The sequence below is a fragment of the Podarcis filfolensis genome, assembly GCF_964270895.1.
Source record: "Podarcis filfolensis genome assembly, chromosome: 1".
NCBI lineage: Eukaryota > Metazoa > Chordata > Lepidosauria > Squamata > Lacertidae > Podarcis > Podarcis filfolensis.
The window spans coordinates 37,446,242-37,472,144 of NC_139604.1; the positions used below are offsets into that span (position 1 = coordinate 37,446,242).

Genomic DNA, 25,903 nt, shown 5'->3' on the forward strand with positions numbered 1-25,903 from the left:
GGCATTGGCTTATTGAAGTGTGTGGTAGGGGAGGTGCGGCCATCACCTGCCCCTCCATGAATAAGGGTATTCCGGTAAAGGAATCTGGGGGTCCTGGATCTCGTCGGTAGTTCCCTTGAGGGGCTAGGGCCATGTCAGGACCACAGGAACCCCGGGGTGATCTTCGGTTGGTCTTCATCGATGTTGCTCCCTCTTTTGGCGTTTACCCTTTCAGACTCCCTGCTGGGAGGGCAGGAGTCAGTGATAGTTTGTCAGTGCCTAAGCCAACACCGCTCACTTTGCTGTAATCAATAAAGTTGTGGCCTACATTTTGCCCAATAACTTAAACTAAAATTATGTTTCAGTGTGAAATTATTTTCAGGGGAAGGGCTTGGGGGCCTCGAAGTGCAAGAGATGTTCCAGGGCAGCAGCACATTATATATCATCTGCTTCACATAATTTAAGCATGTGAAAACACCACTCACAATGCAATGACAACATGTAATTTGATTTGAACCTAGGGATACCTGTCTAAACACATTTTTTGGAAATAAGATACTCTGAAATGTATTGACACTAATAACAATGTTGAACAGTTGTCAGTACAGTCATACCTCGGGATAAATACGCTTCAGGATAAGTATTTTCGGGTTGAGCTCCACGGTGACCCAGAAGTAACAGAGTGTGTTACTTCCAGGTTTCCCCGCTCGTGCATGCGCAGACGGTCAAAATGACGTCATGCACATGCGTGGAAGCAGCGAAATTCGACCCATGCACGCACAGTTGCGTGTTACGATCTGTTCAGGATGCGAACGGGGCTCCAGAACAGATCCTGTTCGCATCCCAGGGTACCACTGTAATGGACTTGATGAGAGACAATTAACCAAAGTTGAGCCACAATGGAAGTGCTCAGGGCTTCATCTGTGAAAAACCTTAATTCTCCTCTACTTCTTTTCTCCTCAGCAACAACCCCCAAAGCCAGTCAATGTGCAGACACTGATTTGTTTCACTGAACAAACTGTCTGGTAAAGAGAGAAATATCCTCCTCTTTACAGATCTTGGTATTTCCTGGGACTGGCACCAAGTACTGTTTTTTTTTACCTACAATGAAAATGACCAGATACCAGCGTTTGGAGACTAACCGTTTTGCCACTCCACCCCCTCACCTGGCAAACAGCATTAAACAGAAAATGAAATCTAACAAGATTATTGCACTGTTGGTGGGTGGTTCTTGAGTCTGGGAATTGGGTGATCATCCTGTTCTAGATGGAGGTGCCTCTTCCTGAAGGAGAAAGAGGGTTCTCCTGGACCTAGCATTTTCACTGGTGGCCCAAATGGGGGTGAGGAGTGCTTATTTCCAGCTCAGGCTATCTCTGAACTGAGATACCTTGGCCAAGGTGCAATACACTCTAGTAACCTCGAACTAGATTGAAGATAGTCTGAAAACTTCAGCAACTGCAAAATGTAGCTACTAGAGTCCTGATTGTTAGTTCTTTAAGATGTCACATAACACTTACCTTGTAGGATCCACACTGGCTGCCTACATGTTTATGCTGGTGGTTTTCCCCATACCCTGGCCATGAGATTGGCAGATGTGGACCTCCTTGCCTTCCTACCAGCAAATGTATCTCACTGTCAGCTGAGGCAGGATGTGAAATGTGGCTTTTGTTTAAGCTGCTCTGCTTTTTAGGGTTGTTTTGTATTGTCTTGCTGTTTCATTAACATTTCAGGAAACTATGAGATCATATGATGAAGAGCAATCTATAAATCTGACAATAAGTAACAACAAACAACAAACAACAACAACAGCAGCAGGAAAATAATGATTGTTGAAATAGCTTTGTCTACATCTTCACTGCCCCAGAGGAACTCTGGCCACTCACACTGATATTCTGCTTATGTTAGTAGAAGTAACTATTTTAGGATTTCTATTAGTTAAGCACTACTTGGTAATTTTTTATTTTATTTTACCACTTATTATTATAATTATTTTAATTGGAGCTGTTGGAATTTGAAAAAGCAGGTTTAGAAAACAATCTAAATGAGTAGTGCCCATCCATTTTGGTATAGGTGTCCACAAATCTTACATATAGGGTAATGGCAGTCTAGTAGGCATTGCAGTCTATATGTAACCCTCACAGTATCTGGGTATGTTTTAGCATATGGAAAAACCAGACAAGAGTATAGTCCAGATTCAAATCAATAGTAGGGCTTATACTTTCACTGTTGTATTATTTTCTTAAAATATTTATTTGTAATGAGATAGTGTTGTTCAGCAAATAGTACCTAAGACACAAAAGAAACAGGATACTTTCATGGCAATTTCATGCAATCCTCTGTGGTGACTTCAACAAACAATATCAGATGGATCTACACACTCTCTTAGATTCAGAGTTAGTACAGACCTTCTAGGAGCAAATATTCATTTCCTGTGTTTCCATACTCAATGCACTCCAGCAACTGCCACTGGCATAAGCATCTCCCCCCCCCCCCCATACAGATAAAACTACTTGCATCCATATCAGGTTATCAGGAGCAGGAGGATCCACAGAACATAGATGTTCCCTTATGCACCCTGGCTTTCTAGAGTGCCCACACCAGGGCTGTCTTTAGCATATGCGCCGCAGGGGTGCAAAGATCCGCCCAGAGCCCCCAAATTAAGTTTAGCTGCCCCCAAATTAACTTTTTTAAGGAGGAAGGGCAAACTCAAAGTTGTTGAGCTTTTTATGGGAGGGGAAATCGCTCACCTCTAATGACGACACAGTGGGGGAAAATCTGCTTTTGTTTCATGACTCGTTGGTAATATTTGATGCTACAGAGAAACCGATGGAGGAGGGGGGCGGGGACTTTTGCTCCATTGCTTTTCACTGCCACCGATCGAGAGGGACCAGTATGCAGTAGTGCCCACCATAATTTGGCACCCGGGTGCCCCGCACCCCTTGCATCCCCCGGTAAAGACGGCCCTGGCTCACACTATGCCTGCATATCTAATTCATTGCATGTGATTAAGATGGTGGCAAGTTTGTGACCATTCAAGGGAACTTCTAGGGAGCAACTTGACAGCTTCTCCAGATTTCACAAACCATGGACACCCCACGCCAAGCACTGATGTGAACAGTTTTTAAAGAAAGAAAAACTACTTGTATCGTTGGTAGTATTTTGCATTCAGAAGCAACAATACGCAGAGATTGAGAACTCCCAAGGGGACGTTTAAATGATGCACACCTAAATTATTTGCAATATGCCTGTGGAGTTAATTGGATGTGCAGAATGACACAATCCATGATGGCATCACCTGTCATATGCACCTATGATGGAATAGCTTGAATACCCCCAAGTGATAATGCTTTTCATAATGTGTTTGAAATGTTTGACAGAAGCAGCCAAATAAAGAAAACAAAAACAAAAAAGGAAAGCAAGTTAAAAGGAAATTTATTTTCCTTTTTAAATAATGTGAATGTTTTCAGCTCAGCCCCAGTGCCAAACGCTCTCCTTCTTTGGAGGTTTTTAAGCAGAGGTTGGATGGTCATCTGTCATGGATGCTTTAGCTGAGATTCTTGCACTGCAGGGCAGGGGATTGGACTAGATTACCCTTGGGGTCCCTCCCTTTCAACTCTACAATTCTATGATGCCTCTTGCTCCTATCCCAGACAGCCACAAATTCCAGCTATCCACACCACTTGTAGTACCCACAGTTGCTTTCCCCTAAGACCCAGCCAGTTTGAGGATAGTGACCATTAACAGCAATTTTACATAATTTGCTTTTTCATGGCATCTCCTCCTTCACCCATGCAGTGCTAGTAATCTAGCACAGGGACATACTAAATGTCTAAATCATTGTGAATCACCTACCCTTCCTTATTCCTTAACAATGTTTTATATAATGATTTAGTCCAGTGAAGTTTTGCCAGTTTCTTAAAAGGAAACTGAAGAAGACGGAAAAGTGTGTGTGTGTGTGTGTGTGTGTGTGTGTGTGTGTGTGTACCCAATCACCATAATCAATGATTTCATAAAATTTCTTTTAAAATATGCATGAAGTAGCCTGGGTGCTTAACCAGGGAAATTTGCTCAACGTCTCATGATACATACAACTCATTGGCTATACTAATCTTCATATCGGTTCCCAAAGGATATTGGTGGCTGGCTGAGGAAGAGAGAAGGAAAAACAAATGTAAACTATCAGAGAGGATTTCCCTAGCCCTTTAAAATATATTATTTTCTGTCAATTTTGCTATGTGCTAAAAGCGCTACAAACTCCATCACGCCCTTGGCCCATTAAGACTGTACCAAGCTGCTTCTCTGGAAGTTGGGAGCCTTTGCAGTGAAGCTTCTTTGCCTCTGCCCACAGAGAGCCTTTGTTAACTGACAAGAGGACTGAAGCGACTGGCTGCCTTTGAAATGGATATATTGGGTCAGTGAAAACTGCTGGGTGCTTTTCAGTGGGTCTGTATCCCTTCTTCTTCTTTTTTTTTAAAAAAATACAGTTTTGAAAAGTAGCTGCTTCTCCTTTTCCTTTTCTCTCTTTTAAAAAAACAAATTCTGGTTTTAACACCCAACCCATTTTCACTGACCCGATGTGTCAGTTTCAAAGGTAACTTCAGTCCTTAGTTGGAGTTAAAAAGGTAGCAGTGCTGATTCAAGCTCTTCTTCTTTAGACTGATAATGGTAGCTGCCAATCAGATTCAACTCTGGCAGGTTTTCAGAAAAACCTGCGTAGGTTTCATATTGGATTTTTCAAAATCCTGAAAAAAAGGAACATGGGCACTTGCTTGTAAAACATTTTCACTGATCTTGTCTTTTCCTTTCTTCAGCTTGCTGATACAAGAAATAAGAATGAGGTAAAGCATCATTTATCTCGTTGGCCTGGGGGATATGCAAAAACAGCCAGCTAATCAGATCTTAGGATAAATGAGACTACTATTTACCACAGTGTTATACCACAAGGGGATGACATAATGTGTGCCAATGCATATGGGGTAGCTTCAGACAGTACAACATGGATGAATCCTCTTCATATTTATATGCAAGCGAAGGCCCCAGTGCAATCAGTGGTCCTTAAATGTTCATAATTGGGCACAGGATCACAGCTCTTTGCGACTACTAATAGTGACTAATAATGCCACTAGTGCATTACCTTTAGAGAGGGGATGCAATGCTTATAAATCCAACGCTGAAGGTATGCTAGAATCCATAAAATTTCCAATTACAGAGCTAGAATTTATTGTGCACATATGGAAAATAATACTTGTAAAAGAGAGAGGGGTTTGTGCCTGGTGCTGTCAATACTGTGAAGGATGGGGTGATTATAAAGCAAATTAACAATACTTTTAAATGTGCATTCACTTATCTTTCCAATTAAATCCTTGTTAAACAACTGCACAGACAGTAATGGTACTTCTGCAAAGCATGGATCAAGACAGTTTTATTGTAATTTTTACTTTGTAACAATTAATCAAGTAGTCATTTTCTTTATTATTAAATTATTTAGTTAATAAATATTCTCAACTGGCCAACATATTTGTAGTTCATATGTAATTTTTTAATGTTGGAACTTGTGTTTGAATGTTGAATTAGATGTAGGACTCACTCAAGAGCCGTTTTATTTTATCACTTATTATTGTGGCAAATAAAATCAACTCCTATTAATGCCAGATGACTGTTTACTTTATAAAAAATCTGCCATACTTTAAGGCTATGTTGCAGTCTCTCAATTCAATAACAATATTTTTCTTTTGCAGGTAGCAGAGACTTTGTGTGTGATGCAGGTAGGAAACATTAATTTCCCCTCAAAAGGTGCATATAGATACTAAAAACGCAGTAATTGACCTATGGGTGGTGTGTTGTATTTTACAGTTAACATGCAAATAAGGACATTCAAAGGTCAAGCTACTCTGCAAATGCCAAACATTTTGTAAACAAAGAGCTTGATATGAGACAATTAAGATCTACCTCATTTTATGCATGAATTGACACTTATTGAACAATGCAGTAAACAGTGATATTGATATTTCTATGGTTTGTGATAACTACACACATATTAGGACAAATTTCAAGTGTTCCAACTGGGTATGACAAATCCATAATACTTTATATTTCCCCACCCCCTGTAAATTTAGTGCAGTTGAATAATGTAATAATAACAATAAACCAGTTGAATATAATAAATTATTATTATTATTATTATTATTATTATTATTATTATTATTATTATTATTTCTTCTACCCCACCCATTTGGCTGGGTTTCTCCAGCCACTCTAGGCGGCTTCCAACAGAAGGTTAAAAATACATTAAAACACCAGTCGTTAAAAACTTCCCTAAACAGGGCTGCCTTCACATGTCTTCTAAATGTCATACACCGTATTTTTCGCCCTATAGGACGCACTTTTTCCCCTCCAAAAATGAAGGGGAAATCTCTGTGCGTCCTATGGGGCGATTGCAGGCTTTCGCTGAAGCTTGGAGAGGGAGAGGGGTTGGTGCGCACCGACCCCTCTCGCTCTCCAGGCTTCAGGAAGCTATCAGCAAGCCTGGGGAGCCTGCGGGAGTTCCTGCAGGGCTCCCTAGGCTGCGGATAGCAGCCTGCTGCCCGGAGTGCAGGGCGCACTGAAGTAGAGTTCCCGCAGGGCTCCCTAGGCAGCGGATAGCAGCCTGCTGCCCGGGGCGCGCTGAAGCTGCGGCTGGGGGGGGGGAATAATTTTTTTTCTTTATTTCCCCCCCAAAAAACTAGGTGCGTCCTATGGGCCGGTGCGTCCTATAGGGCGAAAAATACGGTACTTGTTTATGTCCTTGACATCTGACAGGAGGGTGTTCCACAGGGTGGGTGCACTACCAGGAAGGCCCTCTGCCTCGTTCCTTGTAACCTCACTTCTCCATATCTAGTGAGTGTGTGTGCGCTGTATTTGTGGTAAATGTGCACATGTGTTGAGTATATGTGTTGTCTGCATGTGTAGCTTGTGTGCATGTACTTACACACTGAGAATCCCACCAATGGCATGTGCCCTTGAAGGGATAGAGGACGGTCAATATGGCCCCTGGGTTGAAAATGTTTAGCCACCCCTAAGTAGTATGTGAAGCAATCTTTCCAAAGTTCCCTAGAAACTAATATGTATGTTGTTCCAGAGTTAATAGGTCTAGGAATTATTTAGAATCTGGAGTAAGTGGATACACATCCATTAAAAATCTATAAAGTTAACTTGGGCTCTGGATTGGAAAACTAAACTGAAGTACGAGGAGATGATGTCATCATAATGACGGCTTACACAAAGTTCACAACAAATCATTACAATGGCAGAAATAAGTGAAACAGGGGTGGCTAGCTTGTGGCTTTCCAGATGTTGCCAGACTCCAACTCTCCTCAACTTGCAAGGGCATCACTGTTCACTTACAGAAATTACAGCTCCCCTCCGAACTCTTCCAGTTTCCCTTGTATAATAGTGGATAGCCAAAAGGTTCCCTGATAATAATGCTGTCAGTCGTATGGAATCTTTACTCTAATGTACTTAAATCCCACTTAAATTTCACACTAGCATTAATGTTCATTTTGTTTTGCAATATCTTTCAAAGAGAGAGAGAGGGAGAGGTAAAAAAATGGGTATTACTGTCTCCAAGAATCCTCATGACTTTGTGTTATGTGAATCAATGTAACTGACAAAGTTTGGAGCTGGGAACTGTGTACCATATTGAAAGATGTTATAATACAGGCCTCTTATGATCAAGATCTTTTCAGCTTTTAATAGGAAAAATAAATCATTGATAAAAGATAATCTTGTCACCTGAAAGAAGAAGTGCAATATCAATGACCTTCTGTACAACCACACAAACACACACACACACACACACTCACACACACACGGATAAAATGTATACAGTATGGCAGTGCTTCTGTTGTCATTGCTGACAAAAGCCTTAAGAACTGGTAATAAAAGATCAAGGAAAAAAGTGCAGGGAAGTGATCCAATGTGTTTTTTTATATAAAAAAAAATACCAGAAGACACTTTCTAAAATGTTTAACAATAAAGATGAACAATTGTAAGATTTTTGTCCTTTTTCTCCTCCCCTCATCATTCCCCGGTTGCCTTTCATTCATTTTCTGATCATACTGATTATGTTCACAACATAAAGATAGGTGATACTGATAATTCTTAGGTCTGAGGCTCATTCTCTCTTTCTCTTAACCCCCCCCCCCACAAAAAAACTTAAAGTACGCTTGACATTCTCAAGCTTTCCTGCAATGTTTTGTGGTTGAAGATTCCAGTTGCAATGAAATAAAGACGGTCTAAATTTATGTCTGTTTTGCACTTCACAGAGCAGGGGTTTCAATGAAAGAATCATACATGGCCAAATGGCAGTGTAGAAATGAACGATCAAGTACTTTGCTCATGCAAGGATTGATAGTCTGTTCAATTTGGGGCATTTTAAATGGATTTTTTCATGCAGGGTTGGCTAATGCTTATTGCTGAATAATATTAACAGAAGCAACAAAATTATGCCGAAAAAATGTTATATACAAAATAAATATAAAAATATTTTAAAAATCAGAAGTTTCCCTTCTTAAGTACAATGGGGGGGGGGGCGGCGGAATCACCAGATCAAATAAAATTATTTTAAAAATGAAAAAGCAGTATTAACAATAATACTTGCATCTCATTATTGCCAGTAGCCACCATAAACCCACCTTTGCAGAGGCTCTTAGTTTTGCACAAGAGGTAATAAGCAATATGCTCTACTTTTGATGCCATGTGCACATCAAGCTTCTGAGCTACAGCTACAACAGAAAAACCTACCAACATTAGCAGGTTCTTCATGCCTTTTCCATAGGCCTGGCTCAGAACCAGAAGTATGGCCAAAACTAAACTAGCATTGCTAGTGTATGAAACAGTAATATGGGGCTGTAGCTTCTGCGTGTTGTTTGGTGATTCTTTTGATAATTTATCAGAACAGATGTAAATTTGAAGCATTAATAGATTTTTGGCAAGAAAATGAAGGTAAAAAAACAAGAGGTTTAGCACTATGTAGCACTACGTGGGGTGTGTGCTTGCAGAACAAGCTCCGCTTGTGCAGTGGGACTCTCACCCATGCACCTGCTAAACCTAGGTGTTTCCCCGATTCTGCCAGAGGAGCTTTAGGTGCGGAGGTGGGAAAGGGGTTATTATGTTTCTGTCAATGCACCTTGTCCAAAACTTGGGATTGGAATGTGTAGGCAAGGCTTTTCCTTTAGTTACAAGCTTTTCTTGACCATCACAACTGAGCTCTCTCTACTCCATCTCTCCACCCCGGTGTTTGTTGCATCACCCCTTCAACTGGAATTCTCTCTCTTTTTAAAATTCTCTATTTATGCATTTTCCAAAATTTAATACATACATCTTTCAATTTGCTTCATTCATCTCATTTCTCCAGACTTGCCTGTCCACCCCTCCATGGTTTTCTACACCTTGGTCCCTGTTATACTGCATATCCATCTATACCACTCATTTTGATTCTGTACAATATCCGAAGTGTTATTTACTGCTGCTCACATATCTACCCCTACTTGGAAATTTATCTGGTTTTTGTACCTCTTTAAATATTCTCCAAAGTATTCCCACTCTTCCCTCACCTATTTCTCATCATGATTCCTCATCTTAGCTGCGGTGATGGCTAAGATGGCATTCTCTTTTTATGCTACGCTTAGAAACATTTGTTTCCCTTTTGCTCACATTTTTCTGCAGCACTTCATGGTGTCCAAATCACGGAGGTGCCACAAGGCACTTGGGATGGTGGGCCCCCACTTTGACTTGTGTTGCCCCAAGTACAGATTCGGCTTTGCCTTCGACAAGCCGAGAAACCCACTGCAGTAATCTGTTTTTCCAAAAGACTTCCTCAAATCTACTGCATAATACAAATAGGTACAACTGGGTGTATTTATCTCTGTTTATTTCTTATTTGTTCGTACGGCTAACTACTCAAACTGTAAAGTTAGTGTCTTTTTTTCTAAAATCATTTGCTCAAGAACTATTTATCTTGTTGCATTTGTAAGCCTCAATACAGTGGTACCTCAGGTTAAGTACTTAATTCGTTCCGGAGATCCGTTCTTAACCTGAAACTGTTCTTAACTTGAAGCACCACTTTAGCTAATGGGGCCTCCTGCTGCTGCTGTGCCGCCGCTGCACGCAGTGGCGTAGCGTGGGGGGTGCAGGGGGGGCCGGCCGCACCGGGCGCAACATCTGGGGTTAGGGCAAATCCATGGGTTAGGGGGCGCAAATCCACGGGTTAGGGGGCGCAAATTACTTGCCTTGCCCCGGGTGCTGACAACCCACGCTACGCCACTGGCTGCACGATTTCTGTTCTCATCCTGAAACAAAGTTCTTAACCCGAGGTAATATTTCTGGGTTAGCGGAGTCTGTAACCTGAAGTGTATGTAACCCGAGGTACCACTGTATATAAATAAAATATACAGAGTTATTGATTCACATTCTCTGCATAGATTAGGAAACAAGAGACTTGGTTTATTGGGGATTGTCTCCTTTGACAGCTGTTCTTTTTGAACAACTCTAGCAGGTCCTCACCTTGGAAAGATCACAAGTGCAACCTCTCATTTTCTCATGTCGCAGCAAATTTTTGACCTGCTGCATCACACTCTTGTTCATGGATATCTGCCAGGGGCACCAACGTACGTCCTACTCAATAACACCAACACAGGACAAAAAGACCGTATTTGCAAGCCACCCTGAAATTAGTTAGTTGTACACCAAATTGCCGGACTTGCATGAGGAAAGAAGGTGATGGCAAGTGTACATCAATGGATGACTGATCAAGCAGCTTGGTCTCTTCCACAGTTCTTTAAAGCAGAAATGAGAGCAGAGAATGAACATCTGAGACAGTACTTCTGGGAACAGGAAGAAGTGCAGTCTGTCTAGAGCTTGCATGGTGAAATAAGAGCTTTGACTTTTTATTTTTAAGTTGAATGACTTTACTGACTTGGTGGCTTGGGATGGATTTGGCAATTCAGTTTCATACAGAGATGTAGGACTTAGTTCATCCCTGGTGTAATTCAATCAAACTCAAAGTGATGAAATCCTTTGCATACATTTGATGACAAGTTCACAGAAATGTTTTGAGGAGACTTCAATGGAGTTACATTGGGGAAGAATTTGATCCTTTCTGGGATTTCCCCCCGCTAATTTTAAATGTCTTATGGTTGTATTCATAATTTGAGGCTATTCTTTAGAAATAAATGTGCCATATGTATATCAATCTCAAAATTAGGACAAGTCACAGAGCAAAAAAGAACACAGATCACCTAACTAAAATACCAGAAAGAAAATAGCAACAATCAATAATAATATAAGACTCTTCTACAATATTTTGCATATAAAAGTAAATGTTAAGTTAAAAACAAAAACAGTTTCAGGAATATAAAATTTTATACGTGATTACAAATGCCTAGAAGAACGAATGTCTCAGTAGTCAACACTCCTCATTTACTAAGGCCATCACAAGCCTTGGAAAAAAGTAACTCTTTACCTGACACCTGTCAGCATAGTTGCCAGGTGGACCTCCCTGCAGAGATTATGCCACAGATGGGAAGCCACAACTGAAAAGGCCCTCTCTCTTGTCATCACCCTACAAGTCTTTCTCAGAGGGGGTTCCTGGATAAGAGCCTCAGAAGATCTAAGTCTGGACGGATTCATATTGGGAGAAGAGTTCCAGAAGATATTGGGGTCCTGAACTATTAAAGCTTTATAGCTCAATATGCTCTCTTTTTAAAGGTGAAATGACCATGGACATTTTTCAGAACCACAGTATTAACACATTTCTAATACACACATTTTATATAACAATCTGGAATATATGACAACCTGGAAGGCATACAACATATCAACAGCATTAAAACTTTTGGGTGGGTTTGTTCATTTGTCTTGCTCCATGCCAATACACCTTTTCCCAGCGGTGCTGGGGTCCAGAGAATGCAGCAAAGTACTGGGCAAGGGTTTGCCCAGTATCTTGTCTGTGTGATGGGCTCATGGGAAAGAGCTGTCCCACGAGCCCTTGCAAGGGGGTGGGGAAAACCAATATAAGGCTGCTTCCCCTGGAGCTCAGAGCCATTCTGCCTGGAGAGCTTCCTACCCACCGTAGGGTTAGAACCTTCCCTGAGCAGTTTTGGGTCCGTGGTTGACACAGCCAGGATATTTTTTTCTCAACCTGATTGGCACTTGGTTGGGTTTTCTCCGCCTTTCCCTTAGTGAAATTATGGCCTTCCTTTGTTAGAAAGAATAAGATTGTTTTTTGAGGGCGGAAATGGCATTGGGCAGGATCAACTCAGTATGGGGAGCCCACATAAGGGGCCTGAGGGGAAGACTGACCATGGCACCCCCAAGCTTGGTGTTGGGGTACCTGCCTAGTAGGTATCTGCACCCTGGTTGCCCAGTAAGACCTTGCTTGTTTGGCTTGCAGCCAGGCAAGGTTCAACAATGGATGACCCCAACAGAATGGATTTGGGGCAGTCCAAACATGGCAGACCCATTCCTTCGACATGGAGTTTGTGGAATGCTGAAGTGATCTTGGCCCCACTGCCATGCCAACCCTTGCCTGCTGCTGTCAATAAGGATTTAGCCTGATTTTATCCCATCACCATTGTACAGTCTGTTTATTGGCTGCTCTCATGAGTCAAATAATGCACCTTTCTGGGTAATCTAATGTTGGCTTTTGTACCTATTGCATAATTCTAGACTTATTTTTGTAGTATTGCAGAGAATCATTAAATTGTTGATGTGAATCAGTGCACATTTCTTACTATCACTCTTTCCCTTCCTGTGGCATCATTCCCAGGTGTCTTTGTTTTTCTTCTATTTCATTTTCTTATTCCATGTCTCTTTAGACTTGTAGGCCTTCTCTTTTTTATGTCTAATATTTTAGCATAGATTTTTAGCATAAATTTAGTGTCACATTTTAATTCTTCACTCCTTTTGTTGTCTCTCTCTCCCCACCCCCCAATTCTTTTACTGGCTTATTTTCTTTTACAGCATGACTGTTGCTCTTCCCCTTCTCTCTTCCAACCCATATTTTGGTTGTTTGCAGTATCTCTGTACACTTCTCTTCTGCAAAATGCCACTCTTCATTCTCTGCCACTAATGTACCACGGCTTCTAAAATCCATTGTATTGTCATTTCAGACAGATAAGTACTAAACAAAACATTACCAGGGTGAAGGAATCACTTACCATGATTGACAACAAATCGCAACTTCTGTATCGTTGCCAGATTGCCGCTGACTCTGTATATTCCATCAACATCCAGACCTGAAAAAGGAAAACATATTTCATATTGGCTTGTGCGAGTATTATACTTAAGATGTCTGTCAAGAAAATATAAATGTCCTAAACTATAGAGAAGATTTTACTTCAGTGAACTACTTGATAAAAATTCTGTTGACGAAACAGAGTCACACGATGTTCTTGTTCTGTTTTATTTGCCTTTCAAGGTGAAAAGTCCCCCCCCCCCCGCTTCTAAATCAGTATTTGCCTGAAGGTGAGTGGATTACTGATATACACGTAGCTCCCATTTCTATGAAAACTTCCACATTCAAATAAACAGAAGGGAAGCTCCTTGTATTAGGGTTGCCATATTTCAAACAGTGAAAATCCGGAGAGAAAAGCTGTTGAGCTTTATGGACAAAATAACTTTTTTAAAAAGCCGTTTTGGAGCTATTTTCATGTAAAAACGGCTGCCATACATCCGGAATACAGCAGTTGGAAACAGTGTCCAGGCAGGAATCACTGAAATGTCCAGGAAAATCCCATAATCCCATGTTGGAAGTCTAGGTTTTGGCAGATTTCCATAAAAATAGCTCAAAAATATTTTGTTTTGGGTTTTTTTTTTTGCAAAAAAAGCACTCAACAACTTTGGGCAAAATGAGTAAAACCCCCAATCATGTGTGGAATTTCATCTCCACTGATGGAGTTAGAGAAGCTCTGTGTACAGATTCCAGCACAGTTGCAGCTCTGCGCTGGGATTTTGCTGTACAACTTATGGCAAACTTTAAGGGCTATACAGAAACAATACTCCTGTATCTCTTAGGTACATTAAGAAATCAGGAGCAGGCAAATGATCATGTGATCCTTCCCTACAATCTCTTCCCAGAGGAAACTTTCTCAGTTGAACTGTGATCAGTCAGGGGATACACCAGCAAGCACTGACTTTAACTATGTTGGATGCTAACCAGGTTCTAAATCAAAACTCATCAGCCAACTTTTCACTTGGTTCCAATCCTAGTTAAACAGGGAACTTCTTTAACTTTAACCTCGGTAAAGCTCAGCGCTGTGCCAATGCATTCTTTAATTTCACTTAATTTCACTTAAATTACAAAGCGGCAATTTGCTTTGGGGAGGGAAGAGATTTCATTTACAGTACATACATGGCCCAAAACTACAAACTCCTCAGATTATTGACTGCAGAGTGGTCTAACTAATTTGACTGGATCTATTCTAGACAATGTGGTTAAATGAATGCATCTGGAGACATTCAGTATGGCTAAGGGTTAATGAAAGTCTAAAATTAGCAGCTCTCCATAAACCTTTGGTACTGTTAATAAATTGAATATGAGAAACTATACTAATCTGAAGGATAGTGTATCTTGAAGAGCAATCTTGAAGACATGAGTGAAAGTACAGCCAATTAGCGTTTTATTTGGACGCTCCACAATATGGCAGACTGAGGAAAATGTTGAGAGTACTATACACCAATTACAGTGCACACATGCCATAGACTTTCTTCTTTAAATACTTTGAAAGTCAAGCCAAACCAAACCAATATAAATTGGTGGATTTGGACATCCTTTTTATGACCACATTATCCCAGCTGGATTAGAAACTACTTATTTTGGAAATACATTTAGGCCAAGTGTGTGTGTGTGTGTGTGTGTGTGCGCGCGCATTAAAAAAAAAAGATGTTCTGCCTTTAACATTATTCTGTTCTGAGCTTCTGAACAGTTTTCAAAGAAAACAACTTCAACTTCTAAGAGCACCTTTATCAAGAACAAAAACATCCTCATTCTACTGTCAGTATTTCTTCATGGTAGGTTTCAAATGTTTGTCAGGGTAGTGGAGAGAGCGGGAGAGAGAGAGATAAAACAAATGTATTTTCAAAGGTTTTTAACATTTTATTTGGGGATAGCATTAACTTTTAGTGGCAAAGAACATTCTGGAATAACGCATATTCACTGCAATAAAATCCGACTCCTACTTTAGTACATGCTGACCGTCTTATGTTTCAAAATGGTGTTTATCATTGAGACAGATCATTGGCTTCCCCCAAGAGAATATCAATATTTCTCCCTCCCTGTTCTGTTTTAAGGAGCTTAGAATAGGATGGACACAAAACCAGGAATCATAATACAAACGGTGTTCAGAAACTCAGGCAAGGAAAATGCAGCTGTTGTAGCTCATTCCCACCATAAATCTTATAAGCTTTCCAGCTTATATCAAGGATAGGAATTAATTTTCTTTTCTTTTCAGAATGTGTGTGTGTGTGTGTGTGTGTGTGTGTGTGTGTGTAAAAAGCAATTTCTTTTAAAAATGTTGTTGGGTTTGGGTCACAGTTTTCACACCTTATACATTTAGTTAAACATTTCCACTTTAATTGAGACACTTCTGCTGAAACACTTCTACATGCCTCATGTGGAACCCATGCCTGCTGCAGTGGATTATGGGTTATATTGCAGAAGTGTAATATAAATTAACAAGTGTTATGATGAAGGAAGAACATAACATTCTACTAAGCCCATTGGGCCTCCTCCCGCTGTGCACATGACATCACATGTGTACGATGACGCACACCCCCCCCCCCGTTGGGCAGAAACCACTGTGTGTGCCAGCAGGGAACACACTGGTGAAGCAACACCCAATAGGATTCAACCTTCCTGCTCTCTGCAGTGCAGTGGATAAGAGAGGGGAAGCAGATGAAGCACCTCCTTCCCATACCTCCTCCTGACCACATAGGGTTTTAAAAGCTCTACTTAAACAGTAGTCTCGCCCCATGATTGATTCAGGACTGGATCTGGGCCAGGTGTTCCCCAGGTCTGGTCAGGACCCTGGATCAAGTGGGGGGACTCAGCAGTTTTTACTTTCTGAAAATTCCTGAGCATTGCTGTGCACTTTCAGCTAGTAAAAATATAGAGTTGTTACAGACCCTATTCCTTTTAAATAAGGCTGTCCCTAATCTTGTAGCTTGAATAGCTATATTTTGATCCTCAGTGTACAGATAAGTCACATAATTTTCTTTGATCCTCTCCACACTGCTTGATGTCTGAATGTTTGCTTAGCTATCAGTGAACAAGGAATAAGGACGGCCATCCAGAAAGTAGAATTTAAACAGTACACTGCTCATCAGCATGCAGACTTACACTTAAAATATACAAATCAACTTTGCCTAGGTCTTAATTTAACTTCTGCTATGTACCACTGCTTCCGCAAAGCGAGTTTTCAGTTGAATCAAAAAGAACATTAGCAGTAGTGGTGTCAGCAAGACTTCTATTGAAGGTTTATTGTGACAAACTAGAAAACATACACTTTGAAGCTTTTAAAAAAATGTTAGATTATGCCATGAAAGTGCCATCATTCTTGAGGCGTTTTCACTATAAATGAGCAGTTGCCCCTGATAAAGATATGTGCTATGTTTTATAGTTAGGGGAGTTTGTTTCTTGGTTTTTTATTTCTCTTCTCTACCCCCGCTCCCCAATTTTTGTAGCCAAACAAAATGACCTCATTGTTTCCCACTATATTTTCTTTTAAACATTAGCTGGGATGATTGAGATTCAGGAATGTGGGAAAATGGATTCCCAAGCCATGTCTATCCCTTCTAATTCTGAGCTGTAATTTTTGGCTTGGCTTGAATCACAGTCATCACATTTCAGTATGAATCTCACTGTAAAGTGATATTTCTCAAACATTTCTTTCACTCATCTTGGGATCAGAAACAAAGCAATCCTACTCTTTCAACAAAACCTTTAGAATTTTCTTTTCTTTTCTTTTTTAGCAAAAGGAGACAAAAAAAGCAACCAGAATTTCCTTTAAGATATGTAGAGGTGTGTGCATGTTTTAAAAAAGGAAACATCCACAGTTTGATTACAAATCTTGTCATCTATATGTCAGATGTTACAGCGAATTTGATCTGTTTTGTCTGAGGTCCACACAGCAGAAAAATTGGATGATTCAAATGAACACACTGCTGAAGACAAGTTCTATGGTGTAACCAAAAAAACAAGATTCTTTTTAAAAAATCTACTGTTATTAATGAAAAATATTTATCACCTAATTTATTTCCATTTACTTTTTAAATTACCAAGTGTTATGATGAAGGAAGAACATAACATTCTACTGAGCCTAAACAAAAAGTATAAATGATAGTGATTTGGTAGAGCAGGAATGGCAATTTGAATTTAAGACAATTTTTTGTTTTTCTTTTACTTTATAGTGTATATTAACATAACAAGGATCCAGGCTTAATCCCATTTGAGATAATGCTTTAATGGCAAAATTATGTCCTCAAGACACTAACAAATCATTGAACACTTTGGTACGAAGCTAGTATGTCCTTGCATGGCCAAGTCCACCGTAACTTAACAAAAAACAAGTATGTGTCTATGGTTCCACTTGAGGATGTATGAAGACAGGAGTGCAGATTCTTCAACATTATAGAATTGGTCAATGTGCTCCATGTACATCAGCCCACTGAGCTATTTTGCAGTCACCCGTCCATTTGAATTCTGGCTGGGCTGAGTGGGTGGGGCTCGTGAGCAGGCCAGAGAGGAGCAGGCTTCACTCCAGTCCGCCCCCAGCCTATAAAGGCTAGCTGCACCCAACCCTAGGGGCTGTAGTCGGCCAAATAACATCCCTCTCTTCCCACCTGATTCAGTAATGCTATGGGTTTTGTATGTTAACCTTTTCCTTCCTAGGGCACTGCATTTATTGGCTTTGCTGTGGTTCTATAATGGTTGCTGTTTTCAAAGCTGGGAAGGAATTTGCCTGCAAACAGATCAGCCCCGCTTGTAGGTTTTGCCTTCCCCATGGCAATAGTCACAACTTTGGCAGTCAAGGCATTGGGTGGAACCCTTTTAGTCTAACATCATGTGGGGGTAAAGTGGTGCACCACCCCCATCTTTGAACAGTGAAATAACTGGACCCCATTAGAGGAGTCTAGTCAGAAGTCTGTCCAAAAGCCAAGGCATGTGGCAGAGGGGCCATAGTAGCTTGAGAAGGCCATCCATGTAGACCTGCATCTCATGGAGGACCCATTAATCCTAGGCTCGACCCTGTCATGTGTCAGCCCTCCACTAGGGGGCTGAGAGGAATGATATACACCCAATGTCTAAGCCAAATCAAACCTACATCTGAAATCAAAGCTGTGGCCAATTTTTTAAATCTCAGAATGTTGCCCTGTCCAGTTTGTTCATCTTCATATCTTAGGCCTTGCTCCCTGGGGAGGAGTCACTGTGAGTGGGTGCATTTGGGGGTTTTTTTGCTTTTAGTTTTGGCTTTCAGCAAATCTTGCAACAAACAATACAGTTTTGTAAAAAGCAGTGCAATGAACTCTTTGCTGTTTTCTGCCACGCAATGTCTAATTGTACTCTTGCAAAGCTTAGCTTGGACTCAGCTCTAGCAAGAAGTGTGGCTTTAATCTCATATCTTAGTTCTTGCAGAAAGTTTTCCTATTCGTTGACAATATGATTATTTAGAAATCCTCAGTGAAGAAAGTAATACTGCTCAGTTACTAAGCCAAAAGATAGCAACAAACTGAAGCAGTGGGCAAGATTCAGAGCGACTGGGATACCAATCAATTTTAACAGTGGCAATCTAATTTCCAAAGAGGTAATGTTGACAGGTCTACAGTGAGGTCACGGAGTGTGTTATAGTAACATCTGGCCTTCCACTGAAAAACCAACTGTTAGCCATTGTAGATCCTAGGAGGGAGGAAATGATTAACCTCTACAGAGGCCTTTCTGAATGATACTCAGAGTCTCTAGAGTGTATTATAATAATCCATTGCTGAAGTTACAACAGCATGGGTAAAAATAGTTAAATCGTTGAGGTTCTTTTTTAAAAAAAATCTAAATTTCTGACCACACACAGATTGAAAGCAGGCATACCTCAGACAGGAGTGAGATATAACCACTAGCTGGGGATTTGTTGTGTGCCAGCTGAGAGGAGCTAAGTACCGTTGACAGTGAAAAGGACATGTTAAGGTTCCTTCAGTTCCAGTTGTGCCTGTTTCCCTATGAAAATCACACAGCTCAGCAGTAAAGCACAGCTGACTGATATTTATTGCAAAAAGCATGAGAATAAATCTCTCCTCTTACTTCTTCTGTCACAGATTAATGCCCTGAAAGAGTTAAGCAACATTTAAAAATGCTAGATTATATCTCTCATGGAGGAATATTTTCCATGTATGTGTCTCTGTAATCCATTTACTTCTTTACAGATCCTCAAGCCCACCAGAGTGTTGCCGAGGTCCACATGATACCCCTGAGTGCTGCGTTTTGTACTTGGACCTCTGATTTAACTGGAAGAAGTTTGAAAACACATGTAGCTTGACAACTCCCTGCTGGCTACACAACTGAAGGAGAGTGCAAACCATTCTAGTAAAAGCCAGCTGTAACATATTCTCATTTGTATGGCTTAAGAGCTGCATCTTCCAGACAGTAGCACACAAAGAGGGCATTTTCAATGAACGCCAGAATTATCCATGAGAACCTCCCTAGTTCTCTTAGAATGGCAACGATGCCCACCTGAGAGGTGCCAGAACTGAGTTCCTGTGAGTCCCCCCTGAAAAAAAGCCCTGGAAGAAGTGAAGGGACAGTTTTATGGAGTCCCAATAACGTGGTTTGCACATCGTGCTAAGGCAGGCTATAGCTTAGTGGAACTTCAGATAGCATACCTTTAAGGTTAATGTGTGTGTTCAAAGGCATACATACAAAAGGATACTCAAACAGGAAGCTGAAGCCAGTCTATGGGTGTTTTAGGATAATTTTCATATAAACAGAAATTTGAAAGAGGTGACCCAATTAAAGTACAGTACATGTAAATCAGCAGTGATTTTACACATAAGCCCCTCCTTCCCAAAACTAATTTGAAAGCCCTATGAGTTAAATAGAGCAGGGCACAGTCTTTGAAACTGCTCTAGCTATTGGATGAAGGAGTTGTAGGTTTTTGTTCCTATTGCAATGAGCTTCCTGAAAACATTGGCTGCTTGGTATCATGATGTGATAACGTGCAATAGTTACACTGCTAATGCAAAGGACCTAATAAAAGATGCTTTGAGCTGCTATTAGGAATGACTGCATGTGAAGAGGGAGGACTTTTGAGGCAGTGATTCTGAGATGAATGTTTCATCCACCAAGTCTCAACATCCATAGAAATACACTTATTTGGCACCAAGGAAAAGGATTGTTAGTGGCTACACCCAAATGCTGGAACTCCTTGATGTGGGAGACCCACCCCACCATCTCTGTGGGAGGGTCAGAAACGTATTTTGGAAGTTTTAGGTCATGAATGACTGGCTTTTTAGGTGGTATTAATTGCTATGACTAAATGATTTTTTATTGTGTTAGTATTTTAAAAATCTATTTTCCCTGCTGTTTTGAAATTTTATGGCTGCTTTGATATATTTATTGTTGTCAGACTTTTAGAAATTGTTAAATTACTGTCTAAACATGTGTTGTTATCTGCCTTTGGCTTGCTGAAGTATAAATGGTTTAAATGAATATGTTATATGAATGGCAGGGGATGAGTGCTTTGCCTTTGTTAATGAGGTTATGTGAATAGTTCGTGGGACTACGGTGTGAACAGTAAGGAGTACAGACAAAACAAAAGTAGCTGTTGATGAATATTTGTGAGTATCCACTTCTGTCTCTGAAACACACTTGATAATCCAGTGTTAAAGCAAAAAAAAATGGATCACATACCAATTGAGAAATATATAGACATACGTGTAAGGTTTTGAAAGAACATTTCAGCTGCCAAATTATGTGCCGAAGCATAGCTCAAAGCAATAACAAAAGTTAGAGAACCCTGAAATAGTTTGTGCTGGGAGAATTTTTGTTCTAGTGGCTTCTCTGGGCAGCTCTTTAGGAAACACGTTTCTTTCAACTTTGAGTCATTTCAGAGCAAGCTTATTTTCCACTGAGGTCAATGGGACTAAGATGTCTATGTACAAGCCAACATTCACAAACACATACTGTTCAGTTTCAAAGTTTTTGCATCTTAAGTATATAGAAGTCTTAGATTCCAATTTGCTACTCTTTCCTCAATTGCATTGACAATTATCCAAGTTAATGTAAAGGCTTCAGCAGTGCAAAAATAACACATAAGCTTCCTCTTACTATACCATGCAAGTCTCCTCAGAGGTGCCACTGCAGCCCCAATGCTAGTAGAATGTATAATGAAGGTCTATTATGTTACAGAACATCTTATCAGTTTAAAGAAACCCCCTTCAAACAACATCAACAAAAGTAATAAGAGACACAAATTGTATCTTTCTCTTCCACGTCATTTTGGTGTGATTTTATTTCACCAGTGAAAGAAACAGAATATCTGTATAACAAAGAGTAGGCAAAGCTACATACAGATTTCTCATTCCAGCATCAAATGAGGCTTGTGGATGAATCCTGGAGTGCTTGGTTATATGTGACCCAATGATGTGGCTGTGGTCATACATATTTCATCAGACTATTTCTAGACTGCAGATGTGGTTGCCACTAAAGGATATATGCACATGGAAGTGGGTGAATGAGTCTGGTGGGGATTTATAATGGGTAGGTAGATGTGGATGATACCATGGACCTCTGTTCTTGCCATCCATAGAGTACACAACCCTAGAAATATTTATTGTATATTCCAGAAATTGCCCTGAAACTTAACTCATGAGTAGAGGTAGACCAGTCTATCAATTTCCGTTTCACATTTTTCCATTTTTAAATTCAGTTCTCCACATTAGATACTTGCAATTTTCCTCATTAAACTATAGTCATCTCTGTATGCAGTTTTGACTAATATACATGATTTTGCAAGCAAGTTCTCCATACAAAATGCATTTCTTGGTGTTATATTTACTGCATTTATATGCATTTTAATACACATTTTCCCCACACACCTGCATTTTTGTACTGGTTGGAGAACTGCATCACAAAATTCAGCACACATTTTGCAGGGCAAGTTCAGTTCACTTTGCATATTGGTTCAAGGAATGTGTATTAGGCCGTTTATCATCAAAATGAATTTCTTGCCCATCCCTACCTGTGAGAACCAGCACTTTGCTGCTACAGGGATAAAGTTAAAAAGAACAAATGAAACCCTTCCATGGAAGACAGATTTTAGTAGGTGGAGAACCTGCTACACTGTCCTCCTTTATAGCTGCTCACCTTAAATGACGGGCTTGCCATAAGAGCATCAAGTCAAGATCTCAAAATTACACAACAGCATTATTATTACGCACAGGTCCCACTAACCAAACACAATGCATACTCAGTAAACTGTTTGTAAGATGCACAACGAGTCAACAATTTCCATTGATTCCTATGGGATAATTTCTAATGCATTCTTGACTATGGTATTTGGGTCCTGACTATGGTATTTGGGTCCAAAATGATGGGGGCGGGGAGAGAACCTTCTGAAACCTTGCAAAAGGCAACAGGCAAAAAATGCTCTTATTTGCCTGATATCTCCCCCTCACCATGCTTTCTGATGAAACAGCTGTCATGGACCAGCAAAACCCAAAAAGTAAGGCTTGTTTAAGGCTCTTTCTTTACAATACCACATGCAGACTTTTTTTGTATAACAAGTGTTTGGACAGTGGGACCTGTGTGTACTTACTAAATCTATATCCCAACCTTCCTTCCAAAGGAGCCCAGGGTGGCAAACACATCCATAATTAAAACACAAAACAACTAAAGCAGTTAAAATAGTCTATAAAAATTACAATTAAAACCAATTTCAACTTAAACCATTATTTCATCCAGTACTCTCATGGCTGCCAGCCACCCAATGCCTGGGGAAACAGGAATGTTTTGCAAATTCCCTTGAAAGTTAATAATGAAGGAAGCTGACACACCCCACTAGGGAGGGCATTCCGCAAACGGAAAACAACCACTGAAAAGGCCATGGGACCACAGCGCTACTGTTAATCCTGGGAGAAAGGATTTTATTGGTGCCAATGGAAGATTCCCTGCTGAGATAAACAACAGCTTGTGGGGGGCAATTTTGGGAGGGACTGGTGCTCAGGGGGAGGGGTTAACCCATAGATCATGGCCCCCATCTTGTTCAGGGCTCCCTGCTGCTATTATTGCTAAAAGAAGAAAACAATAAATGTGTTACATTGAATCTCATCTTTAACGTCACATCTGCTTGAGGCAGAATTAAATGAATTTTGTGTGCAATCTTGAACAATTATCATAACATGGTTCGAGGCCTATATCATTTTTACCTGTAACAACTTAGGTTCCATGTTATGCTGCTGGTTAACACTGAAAGTATTTTTTAACTCTGCTGTTGGCTCTCTCTCACTGGGGTGTGTGCAAAGCCCAACGTTTTTAATCTAGATGCCCAGCCGATTCTTTTGTTAATTACCTACACATGGGTCAGTTCTATTTTCCACTCCCAGAGTTGCGTTAGATTCTGCTCATGAACCATGAACTGGTAACTTCAGAGGCCTGCTTAATCTTCAGTCAGAGCATTAACCAGTAAATGGTTTTAGCCTTAGTTTTTCAAGGAAACATTTGTACATAAGTAGATGTATGTTGTGAGATTCACAATGTACTGTAAGAAAAGGGGGGGGCACACATTGTGGATGTTTGTAACTGGTATTGCAAACAATATTTGTCTCTTTTTGAATATTGCGTATTTAATCTAAATGGTTACCAACAGGCTTATTTTAAATGTGAAAGAAAGAAAGACCGGTGGAGTTAAACGCCTCCCTTCTGCAATGCCAGCAAAGCACTGGAGTGTTCCCAGGTATGAACTTAGTCCTGTCACAGCAAATGTTACTGTGCTGAACAGGCAGTAACCACTTGTTTTTACTGGCAAGGCTTAGCATATTAATGCTTTCTTTTACTAGCATGGGATACATTTCTCTGGAACGAATTAGTCAATGAGGCAGGTATCAGGTAACTATGACAAAGATGGCAACTGCCTCAGCGGCTTTTCCTGTAGTCCTCTTATTATTATTTTCTTAACATAGCTTACATTCTACTCTTCATAAATTTCAAATTATACCTCCACAATATGTTGTTTTCCTCTTTCCTTTTCTGTTTCCCCTCTAATTTGTACATTGCGCCCTTTTTGACGTTTCCTCCTGATGCTTCTTGATTTAAAAAAAAAAAAAAAACTGACGCAGAGTGTGGCTTTTTCACAGACACAGAGGCCCCAGAGAAAATATCCCTCTGAGCCAATTGTAACTTGGACCTTGCACAAAACTATTAACTGGCTTTTGCTCTGAGAAAGGTGGCTATAGCGGGATTAAATGAGTCAGAAGACAGAACTCCTAGAGAAATCACTGCCAAGACATTTGCACTGCATTCATTTGCTCCTAATTTCTACTCAGAAGTTGCAAAGATCTTTTTATATCACAAACTTCCAAGTCAAAATTGCTTGGAATGTGCTTAGCCAATTCTCGTTTGTATTCATCAGAGCAATAAAGTCAATGGCTGATAAGAAGTATATTTCTCCCCCCCCAAAATGTTCCTTGAAAAAGTGAGCTATCTACTGAATAGCTGAAAGTCTTTCTAAAATAGCATGCATTTTCTATCATTTTTGTTTTGCTCCTCTTCCTTTTACACACATATAAAAACAAGGAGCAGAAATCTTCTTGGAACAAGACAGAATCATAAAAGACTTCAAGGATCTCATCAAAAGTTAAACAGTACAAAATGCACATTTTTCATGAAGTATTAGCTTTTAGTGCATGCAGGGATCCAAGGATAATAGATTATCCCAAAGTGGGAAAGAATGTATGCTACAAAATTAGCAGAACTAAGAGCTCAGATCATCTCGCAGAGCAACATGATCTCTAGACTTTCAGGCCACTGTTTTAGAAGGTAACTGGAAACACTATATAAAGTTGAAGACATGGGAAAAGGAACAAATGTTAGTGAAAGTGTTGCTAAAAAGCAATAGTAAAAGATAAGAAGTTAGCAAATTAACTTGTAAAAAGCCCCATATCTGTATATATTTCAAATTTATGGATAAAGTCATGTGTTTCGAATGAAAAGGGTTGTGTGTCGAGGAGAAAATGTTCCAAAAATAAGCAGAGAGTGGTAGCTTACACAATGCACCATGCCCTTCTTGAGAACAATCTCTTAGAGACACAGTTAACTATTCAGACGCTGGAAATTAAGGGGTGCAATCAGTGATGGTACTGCTGGAACAGAAGTGAAGGGGATGGCACCACTAGCACTGGGATTCTAAGCTGAAGATTTCAGCCTTTTGGTCATTATTTCATTCTCCTTCAATAACACCTGGTTGCTAGATTATCATTTTTTCTATCCTGAACATGGACTCTTGTATTTGTCTTCTAGCCCATATATTTAAATTAATTGAAAACATAGGTGCCTACCATTCTGTAAACAATATTACTTTATTGTAAAATATTTCACTTTACAGTTGAATTGCTTTTTGGGCTGTGGCACCACACTGCCACAAACAGGCTCTGGAAATAGTGCAATAAAACGAACAAAAATTGAGACATCGTGACACCTGTTGTAATATGGATGCCTAACACTACTGACGCTTGGAAAGCAAGTAGCGGCTACCATTTTAAGCGACATTAACAGTTTCTGTTGTCTAGTAACTGATATTGTTTTTAAAAAAGTATGAAAAGCTAGCCAGTGACAGCAGTTCCACACATTAGTGTAATCAAATGATATCTACAGTCATCACAAGATAGCGTGTCAAGCCACTGTGAA

At 40.1% G+C, this 25,903-nt stretch overlaps 1 protein-coding gene across 17 annotated transcripts in view; it reads right to left on the reverse strand.

Annotated features, from left to right (window-relative positions):
* Positions 1-25,903, reverse strand: part of ARHGAP15 (Rho GTPase activating protein 15) — a 378,516-nt gene that overhangs the window by 113,284 nt on the left and 239,329 nt on the right. For all 17 annotated transcript variants that reach the window (XM_083582650.1, XM_083582652.1, XM_083582658.1 and 14 more), the window contains one exon: positions 13,176-13,253. In XM_083582650.1, the coding sequence (XP_083438776.1) occupies positions 13,176-13,253 (78 nt within the window). The remainder of the gene's footprint in view (positions 1-13,175; positions 13,254-25,903) is intronic.